Consider the following 15,471-nt stretch of genomic DNA (forward strand, 5'->3'; position numbering starts at 1 on the left):
CTCGATGTGGAGGAGCAGCGGCTTTACTATTATGATTTATTTTATTTATTTATTATTTTTAGAAATGCAAAAACGCTGATTTAAAAAAAATAATTACAGAAATATTATTGTGATTTTCAGTAATGACACACTCAGAGAAGTTTTTTTCATTTAATTTGCAAAGTTTTGTTTTATTTGTCGGACACGGAATTACCATACCATACCATACCAACTTTATTTATAAAGCCCTTTAAAAACAACCACAGTTGAAGAACAAAGGGCTGTACACCACACAAAAAACAGGCAAAGCACAGACTAAAAAATAACATTTAAAACAGAAGTAAAATACACATTGAAAAAGCAAATACAAATTATCCTAAGAACAATTTGTTAGATAAAAAATAGTTTAAAAAAGTCAAAAACAGTTTAAAATCTCATGCTGGGTTAAAAAGATTATGCAAAAAAGACACATTTCCACAGGATAATAGCAAAGTTGGCGTATGGGTCAAAGCTCCAGTTATTCTTAAATATGAATATTATTGTTATTGTTATTATTATTATTATTGTTATTAATAATTAGTAGTAGTAGTAGCACAGTAATGGTTTGCTTAATTTCAAAAATACATTTGCCATTTTTTAATGATTGGTACATAGTATGAGACAGTATAAATATATTTTTTCATTTATTATATGAGTTAGTTATTGAGTTAATTTAATGTCTTAATTTCTGTAATAATTCCGCATATTTTTTTTTAGCAGTTCTTCAAAGTGTTTTTTTTCACCCCATTTTTTGTAGCAAAATAAGGAAACACAAATATTAGAAACTGCTCTGAGTATGAGGCAGCGAAGTCACCCCTGCAAAATCTATCTTTTTATGATAATAGCAATATTACATCACATTTATCAAAGGATGCTGATTTCATAAATTTACAGATATAATTGTTGTAATTCTCACTTCTGGAACTGTCAGAGAAGGTTTTTTTTAATATAATTTTATTTGCAATTATTGGTTTATTAGAAACAGAATTGTGCAAAAAACACATTTCCACAATATTATAGCAAAGTTGAAATATGTGTCAAATCTCCAGTCATGCTTTATATCATTATTATTATTATTATTATTATTGTTACTAGTAGAAGTAGTACCGATAGTAGTGCAGTCCTCTCTCACCACATTGCACTTCAAATATTGTGGCTTCACCACATTACAGATTTGTTTTGGTTATTTAAAAAAAAAATGTTAGCATATTCTAGAATTTCTGTTGTCCTAAATTGAGCATAACAACGGCTGAAAAAACTACAATTATCAATTTTACACTAGTATTGGCCACTAGATGCGAACAAAACATAACATGTTGTTTAGTATCAAGGCCACTGATTGGCTCAGCCTCAGCCAGCACTACTATATTGGATTAAAGGCGTGTTAGGGTGACTACATGGGTGTTGTTTCATGTCTAGAGGGCTATAATAATATTAAATGTCATGTCTGTGATCATGTTTTGTTTAGTTATGTTTTGCTTGGTTTTTGGACACTCTTTAGTTCTTTCTGTCAAGACTTGGACTTTGGCGTGGTTTGTTTTCCCATGGTGCAAATGATTTGGACCGGACATGGCGTGAATGTAAATACATATTTAATTTTAACACTCAAAAAAGGAATAAACAAAAGGCACAAGGGCGGAAGTACAAAACTTGACTATAAAAACAAAAACTCGCACAAAGGCAGAACTATGGACAAAAAAAACAAAAGACACTAACTGTGGCATTAATCAACAAAACTTACTTGCGATGACGTGAACAGGGCAGCATGGACTATGAACATGAACAGAGTGTCAGGAGTGTGTCAAGAGTGATGTCGCCAGGCTGACTGCCTGGCAACTACAGGCTTAAATAGTGATGACATGATTAGTGAAAACAGGTGCGTGACTCAAAATGTGAAAACGTGAGACAGGTGCCTGACATGACGATGTGAACCAGGTGAAACTAATGGTTACTATGGTGACAAAGGGAGTGAATACAAGAACTACCTACTCAGTGGCCTAGTGGTTAGAGTGTCCGCTCTGAGATCGGTAGGTTGTGAGTTCAAACCCCGGCCGAGTCATACCAAAGACTATAAAAATGGGACCCATTACCTCCCTGCTTGGCACTCAGCTTCAAGGGTTGGAATTGGGGGTTAAATCACCAAAAATGATTCCCGGGCGCGGCCACCGCTGCTGCCCACTGCTCCCCTCACCTCCCAGGGGGTGATCAAGGGTGATGGGTCAAATGCAGAGAATAATTTCGCCACACCTAGTGTGTGTGTGACAATCATTGGTACTTTAACTTTAACTTTAACTTTAAAAAGTGCCCAAAAACCAAGCAAAACATAAGTAAACAAAACATGATCACAGACATGACATTAGAAACGTTTTTACAAAATTATAAAAAATGTTATGCTCTAGCTATGAAAATGTTTGCTTTATAATGAATAATTCCTACTTTGCGGAATTTTATGTACTACAGTCATTCCCGGAACCAATTAACAGTGATAAATGGAGGTTTACTAAATTTCAAACCTATAGTTTACCGTTATTTTAAATAAATGGAACATAATAATATGAGACAGTATAGTTAATATTTTCATGTATTCCTTTTTATTTATTTATTTATGAATTCATTAATGATGTAATTTTATTTCCTAATTTCTGTAATAATAATGACTGATATTGAAATATTAAAACAACATTTCTGCAAAGTGTTTACCCTTATCTCATGTAGCAAACTAAGGAAATCTAAATTTTACAAAGTGCTGTCATTATTGATTAGTCCAGTTCAATGCCATTGAGAGCCACAACTAACATAGTAAACATTTGGAAAATTAGCATCATCGCATTTGTAGTCGATGATCGTTCTTGTGTACCTAAAATTGTGGCCATATATTTGTACGTTTTCGACAAGCAAATTGTGGTGGAAAGCTCGACATGCTTCACATAAGCGTTGTAATATTCTTTGTCTAAATCAATTCTTCTCTCCAAATTCATCTCCGTGTATGCCGGCACTCAGAGCGTGTCGCCATGACAGCAGAGGAGACCATCAACATCAAGGAGGCGGAGGTGGTCAAGCTGGTCCTCGACTTCCTCAGCTCCAGGAAGCTGCACATCAGCATGCTGGCCTTGGAGAAGGAGAGCGGCGTCATCAACGGGCTCTACTCCGATGACATGCTCTTCCTCAGGTATGACCAGAGTTGCTTGCAACTGGGCCGTCCTAATTATCCCTTTGCCACTCCCCTGACAGGCAACTCATTCTGGATGGTCAGTGGGAGGAAGTGATGCAGTTCATTCAGCCTCTAGAAGGGCTGGACACGTTTGACAAGAAAAGGTGGGAGAAGTCGACATAACCCAGGTCAAGGTCCGGTCCACCGATGTTACTTAATGCCATGGTTTGTGCTCGCAGATTTCGCTACATCATTCTGAAGCAGAAGTTTCTCGAGGCGCTGTGTGTAAATAACGCCATGTCTGCAGCCGAAGACCCTCAACATGTATGTTTTTACTCACACAAGTGCTGCAGAGATATAAGTAGAGGTGGGAATCTTTTGGGCAGCTCACGGTTTTGATTACGATTCAGGAGCAATGTTCCCTCTAATTGTTCATGAGTGTGAGCAAACGCAAAAACTCCCTGAGCATTCAGTGGAGCACATGTGACAACATCAGACGTGCACACTATGGCCACACCACTATGGCCACACCAGCGGCACACCTGTCCCAAAGCCGAGTTAATAACAAGTTAAGTGTTTTATTTTAATAATCAAATAAACATTTTTTTCTAATATAAGTGATTTGGCCCACTTAAATGAATATAACAAATTAGAGATGTCCGATAATATCGGACTGCCGATATTATCGGCCGATAAATGCTTTAAAGTGTGATATCGGAAATTATCGGTATCGGTTTTAAAAAGTAACATTTATGACTTTTTAAAACGCAGCTGTACGGAGTGGTACACGCACGTAGGGAGAAGTACAGCGCGCCAATAAACCTTAAAGGCACTGCCTTTGCGTGCCGGCCCAATCACATAATATCTACGGCTTTTCTCACACACACAAGTGAATGCAAGTCATACTTGGTCAACAGCCATACAGGTCACACTGAGGGTGGCCGTATAAACAACTTTAACACTGTTACAAATATGTGTCACACTGTGAACCCACACCAAACAAGAATTGTTTGGTGTGGTCATTTCGGGAGAACATCCGCACCGTAACACAACATAAACACAACAGAACAAATACCCAGAACCCCTTGCTGCACTATCTCTTCCGGGACGCTACAATATACACCCCCCGCTACACCCCCCCCCCCCCCCCCCCCATCAACAACCCCCCCACCCTCCAACCCCGCCCACCTCAACCTCCTCACGGCCCATATTCCAAGCTGCTGTTTTGCGGCATGTTAAAAAAAATAATGCACTTTGTGACTTCAATAATAAATATGGCAGTGCCATGTTGGCATTTTTTTTCATAACTTGAGTTGATTTATTTTGGAAAACCTTGTTACATTGTTTAATGCATCCAGCGGGCATCACAACAAAATTAGGCATAATAAATGTGTTAATTCCACGACTGTTGATATCGGAATCGGTAATTAAAAGTTGGACAATATCGGAATATCGGATATCGGCAAAAAAGCCATTATCGGACATCTCTATAACAAATACAATGTTGTTTTTCATGAGCTGTGTGCTATAGTGTTTTATGTCTAAGTGGGGGCCCAGCTTTGGAAATAATGTGTACTCCTTTCAAAGATCACATTTAGTTCCACTTAATATATATTTTTATTAACATTTCTGTAATCTAGTAACAGCATTCCATGATTAATATTCATCCGACAAATTAACATTCTTAATAAATGACAGTACAATAAGCACATCTGTTTGGGGAGGCACAGTGTAACGACCTTGAATTGACACTTTGTGTGATGTTGGACTTATCCGACTTTTTGTGTGACCGTAAATGCATCACTGGTGCAAGTGAGAGAGAGAGAGAGAGAGAGAGAGAGAGAGAGAGAATGGCTGCTGTCATATGACAGATGACAAAGAGTTGGTTTAAGCCTGGTTTGTAAGGCAGACAATGACCAGTTTTGCTAGATAGAAGTTTTTTTATAATTTAACAGTGTTGACGAACATTGTTTTCTCTGTTGTGGCCACTTGCCGTCACCTGTTACTCACAGTTGCGTTGCAAAATCATACAGAACAATCGTTATCTGTTTATTTTGTTTATAGTTCAGATGGGATTTGATTTGTGCGCAACATAAATTTGCTGTGCGCAGAGGGTGTGTGAGCAATGCGCAATTGCACAGGCGCACACCTTAGAGCAGTGGTCCACAACCACCGGGCCGCGGCCCGTTACCGGTTTGTGGATCGATTAATACCGGGCCACACAAGAAATTAAAAAAAATATATATATATATTTTTTTTTTTTTTTTTTTTTTTTTATTAAATCAACATAAAAAACACAAGATACACTTTTAATTAGTGCACCAACCCAAAAAAACTCCCTCCCCCATTTACACTCATTCACACTCATTTGCACAAAAGGGTTGTTTCTTTCTGTTATTAATATTTCTGGTTCCTACATTATATATCAATATAGATCAATACAGTCTGCAGGGATACAGTCCGTAAGCACACATGATTGTATTTTTTTATGACAAAAAAAAAAATGTATACCATACACTCCTTTTTCAAGCAGTTACAAAAAGGTTGGGGACCACTGCCTTAGAGGGAACGTTGTTCAAGAGCTAGGATTCGATTAAAAATCGATTATTGATGCATCTTTAATTTGTATACATTGATGCAGTTTTACATTTCTTTTCGTTTCACTAAATAAGCGTTTATCACTTGCAACTTTTAAAAACAGTGCATTTGTAAAAAGAAACATTGTCAAATTAATGGAAATGTGTGCAAAACTGGAACACTAGAGCCCTAACAAAGGAGCTGGTCAGATCTCTCGTTGAGATGGCTCACTGCAGTCAGCCACATTTTAGAACTGCCTGCATTACTTTATTTACTATAAATAAATCGATTATTTATTTTATAATCGTCCATGTCCGAATTGCGATGCATCTAAAAATCGATTATTTCCCCAACCTTTAGAAATAAGCATTTGTGCTAATGTTTTAAAAATGAACTGGACCCCTATTTATATTTATGTAGTACAATGGTACCTCTACTTAAGAGCATTTTGAGATAACAGCTGTGTCTCAACTAATTGTCATGCTTGGGATGGATGCAAGTAGTGACAACTAGAAGATTTGATGAATTCTGCTCCGATACCAAATAACTAGGGGTGTAACGGTACGTGTATTTGTATTGAACCGTTTCGGTACGGGGGTTTCGGTTCGGTTCGGAGCTGTACCGAACGAGTTTCCACACGAACGTATTAATTAGCCCCCGAAGCTAAAGTCTTAACAAGCTGCTCTGCTTCGTTGCCTCTGTCAGAACTCTGCAGCACGCAGCATTGTCCCACCCACACAACCATCTGATTGGTTACACGCAGAGCGGTAACAGCCAATCAGCAGTGCGTATTCAGAGCGCATGTAGTCAGTGCTTAGCGTTTAGCAGGTAAGCATCAGGCAGCGGACTCTCCCCAAATTATAATAAACACCTCCCAGTCAACTACTAGTAACATCACTATGAGCCTGTTGACGTTCTAGAAACATAAACGGCAGCTTCAGCTCGCTCGCAGTCCTGGCTTGAGGTGAAGGCTAATTAGCTTTTAGCGTAGCGTTAGCTCATTTTACGGTGTGTGTGTGTGTGTTACGGACAGCAAAGCCCTGTCTGTGTGTTATTTCACTTTACCTTTTTCTGTGTTGATTGAGCTGTGTTGAAGCAGCAAAAAAGGACATTATGTTAAATGAAGAGCTTCTGTCTCTGATTGTTGATATAATAATGTAACTGCATCATTAAGCCTACATGAACTCCATGGTGTTCAGGGATGAATAGTCTCTCTTATTGCTATTATACCGTTTTTTCAGCTATAGTTACATTAATCATTAGTGATGGAGCAGCCAAGTTTTGAATGGCAGGGTCCCTGCTATCACATGTTGATAAAAATATAACATTTACATAATAAAAATCAACAACAGGCTTCCCAAATGCTGTAATAAATTAAGCATGATGAATTGACTTGAAACTGTTTAATGCTGCACTTTTTATATGTAGAAGAAAAGTTTTGTCATTTTATTTAATCTGAGCAACAATTTGAGGCAGTTTAATGTTGATTAACGTGGGCAGAATTATTATAGTGTTCCCAATGTTAAAAGGATAAAGCCATTGTTTACAAATTTGGTAAATAAATAACCAAAAAAATGTATATTTTGTTGTTTTCTTACTGTACCGAAAATGAACCGAACCGTGACCTCTAAACCGAGGTATGTACCGAACCAAAATTTTTGTGTACCGTTACACCCCTACAAATAACTATTAGGTCTTCTTCACAAGCCAAACCAGTTTTTGTACAAAAGACCCATTGCTCTCCTCCCATGTCCAGCTGGAGTTCACCATGCAGGAGGCCGTCAAGTGCCTCCACAATCTGGAGGAGTTCTGCCCCTCCAAGGAGGACTACAGCAAGCTCTGTCTCCTCCTAACGCTGCCTCGACTCACCCACCACGCCGAGTTCAAGGACTGGAACCCGAGCACGGCGCGTGTCCACTGCTTCGAGGAGGCCCTCGCCATGGTGGCCGAGTTCATCCCGGCTGACAGGAAGCTGAGCGAGGCGGGCTTCCGGGCGAGCGGGAACCGCCTCTTCCAGCTGCTCATTAAAGGGATCCTGTATGAGTGCTGTGTGGAGTTCTGTCAGGTGAGGTCTTCACTCACTCCCTCGAGAGTCAACCCTTTTCTGTATAAACCGTATCTACGTGAAAGTAGCGATGTTCCGATCGATTTTTTATACTTCTGAATACCGATCATCCATTAGTGAGATCGGCCGATACCAATACCAATACTAATCACATATATTAACTGTACATTTTTAAAATGTATTTAATTTGAATGCTATTGACAGTTTAAATATCAACACAATATTGAAACTAGTTCCTCATTCTTTTTTTAATATCAACTTTAACGTAATAACTAAACAAATGCAAAAACTACAAAACCCAAAACCAGTGAAGTTGGCACGTTGTGTAATTCGTAAATAAAAACAGAATACAATGATTGTGGTTTTCTGAAGTGTTCCTGAGCCCATGTGGTGATATCCTTTACACGCCGATGTCGCTTTTTGATGCAATACCGCCTGAGGGATCGAAGGTCTGTAATATCATCGCTTACGTGCAGTGATTTCTCCAGATTCTCTGAACCTTTTGATGATATTACGGACCGTAGATGGTGAAATCCCAAAATTCCTTGCAATAGCTCGTTGAGAAATGTTGTTCTTAAACTGTTCGACAATATGCTAACGCATTTGTTCACAAAGTGGTGACCCTCGCCCCATCCTCGTTTGCTAATGACTGCACATTTCATGGAAGCTGCTTTTATCCCCAATCATGGCACCTACCTGTTCCCAATTAGCCTGTTCACCTGTGGGATGTTCCAAATAAGTGTTTGATGAGCATTCCTCAACTTTGTCAGTCTTTTTTGCCACTTGTGCCAGCTTTTTTTGAAACATGTTGCAGGCATCAAATTCCAAATGAACTAATATTTGCAAAAAATAACAACGTTTTCCAGTTCGAACGTTAAGTATCTTGTCTTTGCAGTCTTTTCAATTGAATATAGGTTGAAAAGGATTTGCAAATCATTGCATTTTGTTTTTATTTACGATTTACACAACGTGTCAATTTCACTGGTTTTGGGTTTTGCTACTGTCACGAACACGCATTGCTGCGGTAGTTGTGACCTAAAGATGCAGAAGACAAGAAGCTACATGCAGGTAAGAGTCTTTTTTTAATTGTCACTATATCAGGGCAGGCTGGCATATAAAGACGCCTGATTGGCAACCACAAACAGGTGTGCTCAGGAAGAGTGACAAATAAGAGCAGTGACAAGGAATTGAATACAGAAAATAAGGAAACACATGAATAAGGTTAGATCTGTTTCACAGCTACTCATTTAACCCCTATGGTTATTTTCCCTCAAAGTCCTCCTGTGTCGTGGACTTTATTCCTTGACTTTGTAAACATTAACAAAATAATATTTTGAGGAAATGAAAATATCGATCTGATCACTCTGTCGATCATACACTGACAGTACCCTTAATATCGACACCACCTATTTCGAACCGCCTTCCTTTTATGTGTCATGTGCTGACTGCGACAATTGTTGTTGTATTATCCTCTCTCTACATTCTATTTAATCTACTTGTTATTTATCTGTTAATATATGCCTAAACTGTACTAAGCACTTATTTATTAGTGTTGTTTCCAGCTAGGTTAGCTTAGCTAGTAGCATGCCCGCTCATGGTTTTCTCTCGGTGTGTAACATTTTTAGCCTTGCCCTCCAGTGATGATAATACTTGATAACCAAAAATGATTCCCGGGCGTGGCCCCCGCTGCTGCTCACTGCTCCCCTCACCTCCCAGGGGGTGATCAAGGGTGATGGCTCAAATGCAGAGAATAATTTCGCCACACCTCGTGTGTGTGTGTGACAATCATTGGTACTGTAACTTTATAATGATGCTTAAGATTAGGGATGTCCGATAATGGCTTTTTGCCGATATCCGATATTCCGATATTGTCCAACTCTTTAATTACCGATACCGATATCAACCGATATATACAGTCGTGGAATTAACACATTATTATGCCTAATTTGGACAACCAGGTATGGTGAAGATAAGGTTTTTTTTTTTTAAATTAATAAAATAAGATAAATAAATTAAAAACATTTTCTTGAATAAAAAAGAAAGTAAAACAATATAAAAACAGTTATATAGAAACTAGTAATTAATGAAAATGAGTGAAATTAACTGTTAAAGGTTAGTACTATTAGTGGACCAGCAGCACGCACAATCATATGTGTGCTTACGGACTGTATCCTTTGCAGACTGTATTGATATATATTGATATATAATGTAGGAACCAGAATATTAATAACAGAAAGAAACAACCCTTTTGTGTGAATGAGTGTAAAAGGGGGAGGAAGGTTTTTTGGGTTGGTGCACTAATTGTAAGCGTATCTTGTGTTTTTTATGTTGATTTAATAAAAAAAACCCAAAAAAAACCCGATACCGATAATAAAAAAACCCGATATCGATAATTTCCGATATTACATTTTAACACATATCGGCCGACATCTCTACTTAAGATACTAAAAAAAAATTCATTTATTTGCCGTAATAGAGGTGATTATTTTTTAGTTTAGTGGAGCGGCTCCACAGAATTAGCTACGAGCCACTTGTCAGCCGGAGAGGATCAGCGTTTGTGATCAACATTAAAAGACATTACCGGTAATCGGCAATGGCCGATCACGGAGTTTGTCGCGAAAATCGTCAAATACCGGTTGTTGGTTGATCGATCGCCACATCCCTAAGTAAAAGTATTAAGACACAGTGTGAAAGCAGAAAATATGACCATCACAGTCTTGATATTGGATGGTCTTGTTTTCTGCAGAGCAAAGCAACCGGAGAGGAGATCACAGAAGGCGAGGTATTGCTCGGCGTAGACCTGCTCTGCGGGAACGGTTGCGACGAACTGGATCTGTCGCTGCTGTCCTGGCTGCAGAACCTTTCCCCGGGTGCCTTTTCATGCGCCTTTCAGCAACAGACCCTCAACATCCACGTGGACCGCCTGGTGAAGCCCAGCAAGGCGGGCCACGCCGATCTCCTCACTCCGCTCATCAACCGTCTCTCCCCCTGCCCGACCTCACCTTTCCGCCAGCGGCCTCACTCAGCCGACACCTACATGTCCAGGTCTTTGAACCCGGCTCTGGACGGGCTGTCCCACGGTTTAGCGGCCCAGGACAAGAGAGGAACGGAGGCCGCCGTGAAATCTGCTCTCAGTCGTAGCCTGGTGGAGAACAATGTTCATCAGCTGGACGACTCACCCGAGAGGTCAATGTTATCATTTATAATCGACAACACATCAATTATCCACGGAGTAATGAAAGTTAAGATGAACTTAAATATTGTTTTCTTTCTTGGCTGTCAGAAAGCACCCACGGGGACTGGAAGGTCCCAAGACCACACGCACACCTCTGACTCCTGGGAGAGACGGTGGAACGGCTTCGTGCACAGAGACACTTGAGGTAACAACAAGAACGTTCTTATTTGAATGAGCTTTACAAATAACCCGATGGGCCTAAAGTTCAGTTTTCGTCAAACCTAACATGCATTTTTTTGGAATGTGGGGCTATTCAGGTTCAGTTCAAAAACTGGTAGACAAACATTTTTGCAGGAAATTCCTAAAAACACTAGAGTGCTTCTGTTTTATAGAGGACCATGGGCCACTGGAAACACATTGGCAGATCCTTGCATTGACTTTTTAATCTTGCTAGCAAACATAGAACACTGAGGTCCAAACATGTGATTGACCTAACTGAGGTGTTCCTCAAGGAACCCCTTTCAGTTCTCTCCTTTTTGGCAGTTACTCATTTACTGTTGTTGCGTGATTTATGTAACTAAGGTGTTGATGTAGCTTGTTTACTTCAGATGCAGTCAGTAGTCATTTGTTCAACTTATTTAGTCATACTAGTGGTGTTCCTCAAGGTTCTGTTTTAGGTCTTCTCTTTTTCACCATTTGGGCTATTCAACTGGTGGCCTGTGAGTTCAGTTAAAAAAAACTCACATTTTTGCTGGGGCTCCTTAAAAACAACACAGAACTCCTGTAGCTCTGACAAAATAAATACACCAGTATCATATGTCTACTGGTTCTCCGGACTAATAGTGAAGGGAGAGGTTCGCCCCTCGGTCCTTAGCTTTCTGTTGTCATGACTTGGTCCTGGGTGTTTGCTTTTCCGGAATGCAACGGAAAGTTGGCTCGGGCGAGACGGGAATGTAAATACATGATTTATTTAATATATCAAAATAAAGTACAAACGAAAAGCGCGCACAGTGGCGGAGAACAAACCATGAAACCAAAAGACTATAGCAAAAAAAAGTACAAACGAAAAGCGCGCACAGTGGCGGAGAACAAACTATGAAACCAAAAGACTATAGCATTAATAAACAAAACTTACTTGGCATGGACTAAAAGGAGCAGCATGAACGATGGACATTAAATCAAGTGTCAGAAATGTGCAGAGCATAATTGTGGGATGTTACCAGACAGACAAACTGAAAACAATGAACTTAAATACTACAGACATGATTAACGAAAACAGGTGCGTGACTCAAAACGTGAAACAGGTGCGTGACGTGACTGGTGAAAACTAATGGGTTGCTATGGTGACAAACAAGAGTGCACAATGAGTCCAAACGTGGAACAGGTGAAACTAATGGGTAATCATGGAAACAAGACAAGGGAGTGAAAAGCCAGAAACTAAAGAGTCCAATAACTAAACAAAACATGACTAAAACAAAACATGATTACACAGACATGACATCTGTATATGTGGCCACCAAAACATTTTAGTTGAATACTTCTACTCTACATAATGTAGCTCGACATTCAAACCCCAACCTCCCTGGCTAAGTTAGGCGTGCTAACCAACCTATTATCAGTGATACCAGTGTTTCCAATGCATTAATTGTATTGTATAACACGATGCAGGTGTGATTTATATTGAGAAGAATATGTGCAAGTGTGCGCAGCATGCTTTTGTATATCGGAAATTTTCCGTGCGTACGTGCATTACGACGCTTGTGCTCACATAGTGTTTTAAGTTCAGTTCCACGCACAGTTTTATAAATGAGGCCTCTGGTCTGCCAGAGAATAAAAGGACGTTGCAGCAAGAGTCAGTGTTCAACTTAGAAAGCCATTTCTGCGCAAATGTCACAAAGTATCCCACTTACATTACGCCAAACAGCACAGAGACAAGCCTCAAAACTTCTGGAATAAAGTAATTTGGAGTGATGGCTTTCTTCTGGCGACTCGACCATGCAGCCTATTTTTCTTCAAGTTCCTCCTTATTGTGCATCTTGAAACAGCCACACCACAATTTTTCAGAGAGTCCTGTATTTCAGCTGAAGTTATTTGTGGATTTTTCTTTGCATCTCGAACAATTTTCCTGGCAGTTGTGGCTGATATCTTTGCTGGTCTACCTGAATCCCTAATTTTCCACTTCTTAATCAGTGTTTGAACACTGCTGTTTGGCATTCTCAGTTCCTTGGATATCTTTTTATACCCTTTTCCTGTTTTATGCAGTTCAATTACCTTTTCTCGCAGATCCTTTGACAATTATTTTGCCTTCCCCATGACTCAGAATCCATAAACATCTGTGCAGCACTGGATGAAAGATGCAATGGTCTGTCAGAAGCCCAGAAACTCATTGACCTTTTATACACACACATTAATTACAAGCAAACATGTCACAGGTGAGGATTGGAACCTTGATTAGCCATTCAAACCTGTTTGTGTCAACGTTTGTGCATGTTATCAGATCAAAGTCACTGGGGTATGTAAACTTTTGATCAGGGTCATTTGGGTACTTTCTTTTGTCATTTTGATTTAAAAAGAGTAAACACAGTTGTTTGCCAATAATTAGCTTCACACAACCATTAAGCATGAGTGGAAGAAAGGTTTTTGTGTTATCATTCATATTCTCTGAAGAATGGCCAATAAATCATAAATTCTCCCAGGGTATGTAAACTTATGAGCACAACTGTACCTGCAACAACTGCTTGGCGGTGATATTGTGCATGTAACATCTAATGTATCGTCCTGACAGAAGCACACAGTCTGACGCTCTTTTTAAACTTTATTGCCGACCTTAACACGCCAATAGCAACCCTCAGGACAGTGCTAGGCTCACGAGAAGCCGCAACAACAACACAGCACAATGATGGTTAAGGCGAGCAAGGTTGCATTCATGAAACCCTGGAATTATGAGCACCACTATTACAAAAGTATTACACAGTCTCTATGTTCTGTATTGCTGTAATAATTATGGCAATTTGTTGTGGATTGTTTACTTATTTTTTAATGTATTACTTAGTTATCATTTAATTTATATAATTGATGTATTTCAATTATTAGTCTTGTCACAAAATCATATAAGAATAAAAAATATTTTTTTGCATATTTTCCATTTTTTAAGTACTGGTTCTGGCAATGTTTTTTTTCCAGTTGTAAAAGTTGTAAAGTACAGTAGGGAATGGATTCATATGGACCCATCCCTGGGGGGATTATGCGTGAGAGGAGGGGGGGGTAATCATTTTGCAATGCAGTCTGCTGAAAATGATGGAAAGTGCCTCTCTACATAGCAACTGATGCTGTGGTCAAAGTTGGAATTGCCACAAAATACATTTTAAGATAGTCAACACTCTACTGCCATCTATCAATTAAAGTGGATAGTGCACTCCTCCCAATTCGTCACGTTTCATGTGTCAGGTAAACCGCAACGATCGGGGCCATATGAACCCCCTCCTACTGTACCGTATTGGTCAAATTGTAAACATTACCCTATTCTAGGTACTAGGGGTGCAACGTTAAATGTATCGTATTCTGGTTTTCCAAGCGAATATCTTGATATGCAGGGCACCTCCACAAGCCGGGGGAAAGTGCACTATCACCGGCGTGAATTGTGAGGTGTGGAAGCGTGCGGGAAATCCTGGAAACACACTTATACTGTTCCCCTTACCAGTTAAATACATAAACCAAGGGTTTTCCAAATTGTTTGCGGACCATTGCTTTTTTTTGTATGAGCTTGTGGTACATTGTAGAAATAAAATAAACAACAAAATAAATCTCAAATTGAAAAATAGAGCAAAAAGCCATGTTATACCAAAAAAACCTAAAATGTAGCTGGTAATTAAAATTGACACAAGGATTTGTCATTAAATAATGACAAATGTTATTGTATCATTCATTTATTATGTCATATTTAAACTATTGTGTGGGGAAATTGTTATAAATCCCACCTCCAGCCTTTAGTCACTCTGCAGAAAAAGGCCATTAGGATTGTGTCCAATGTTCACTACAGACATGATTCAAATCCACTATTCATGGAGTTAAAGCAACTTAAACTGCACGATGTGATCAATTTTAAAACTGCTCAAATTATGTTTAGGGCATCCCAAAACTCTCTACCATCCAATATACAAAACCTATTCCAGGATAGAGATGCTCACCATAGTTACAGTTTAAGAGGAAACAACAAATTATATTTGCCTAAATTTAGAACAACTTTAAAATCAATGTGCATTTCAGTGCGTGGAGTCAGTCTGTGGAACAACTTGTCTCATAGTAGTTTCTTGTTTTTGTTTGTATAGTATTGTTCTTGTATTATATTGTTTATGTTAAATGTGGAATGAGTGAGAGGGGTTGGGATGTTATAAGCATCTGCTTCATCCAACCCCTTTTCAAGCCTTGCATAAATGTCTCTGCCAAAATGTAAAAAAAACAAAACAAAACATGTGTGTTGTTGTA

At 39.1% G+C, this 15,471-nt stretch overlaps 1 protein-coding gene across 1 annotated transcript in view; it reads left to right on the forward strand.

The window, feature by feature from the left end:
• Positions 1-15,471, forward strand: part of LOC133616567 (WD repeat-containing protein 47-like) — a 33,267-nt gene that overhangs the window by 1,005 nt on the left and 16,791 nt on the right. The window contains exons 2-7 of the mRNA XM_072914721.1: positions 3,019-3,187; positions 3,250-3,333; positions 3,409-3,493; positions 7,503-7,811; positions 10,558-10,997; positions 11,095-11,191. Coding sequence (XP_072770822.1) covers positions 3,030-3,187; positions 3,250-3,333; positions 3,409-3,493; positions 7,503-7,811; positions 10,558-10,997; positions 11,095-11,191 — 1,173 coding nt within the window. The 5' untranslated portion in view covers positions 3,019-3,029. The remainder of the gene's footprint in view (positions 1-3,018; positions 3,188-3,249; positions 3,334-3,408; positions 3,494-7,502; positions 7,812-10,557; positions 10,998-11,094; positions 11,192-15,471) is intronic.

The sequence above is a fragment of the Nerophis lumbriciformis genome, linkage group LG14, assembly GCF_033978685.3.
Source record: "Nerophis lumbriciformis linkage group LG14, RoL_Nlum_v2.1, whole genome shotgun sequence".
NCBI lineage: Eukaryota > Metazoa > Chordata > Actinopteri > Syngnathiformes > Syngnathidae > Nerophis > Nerophis lumbriciformis.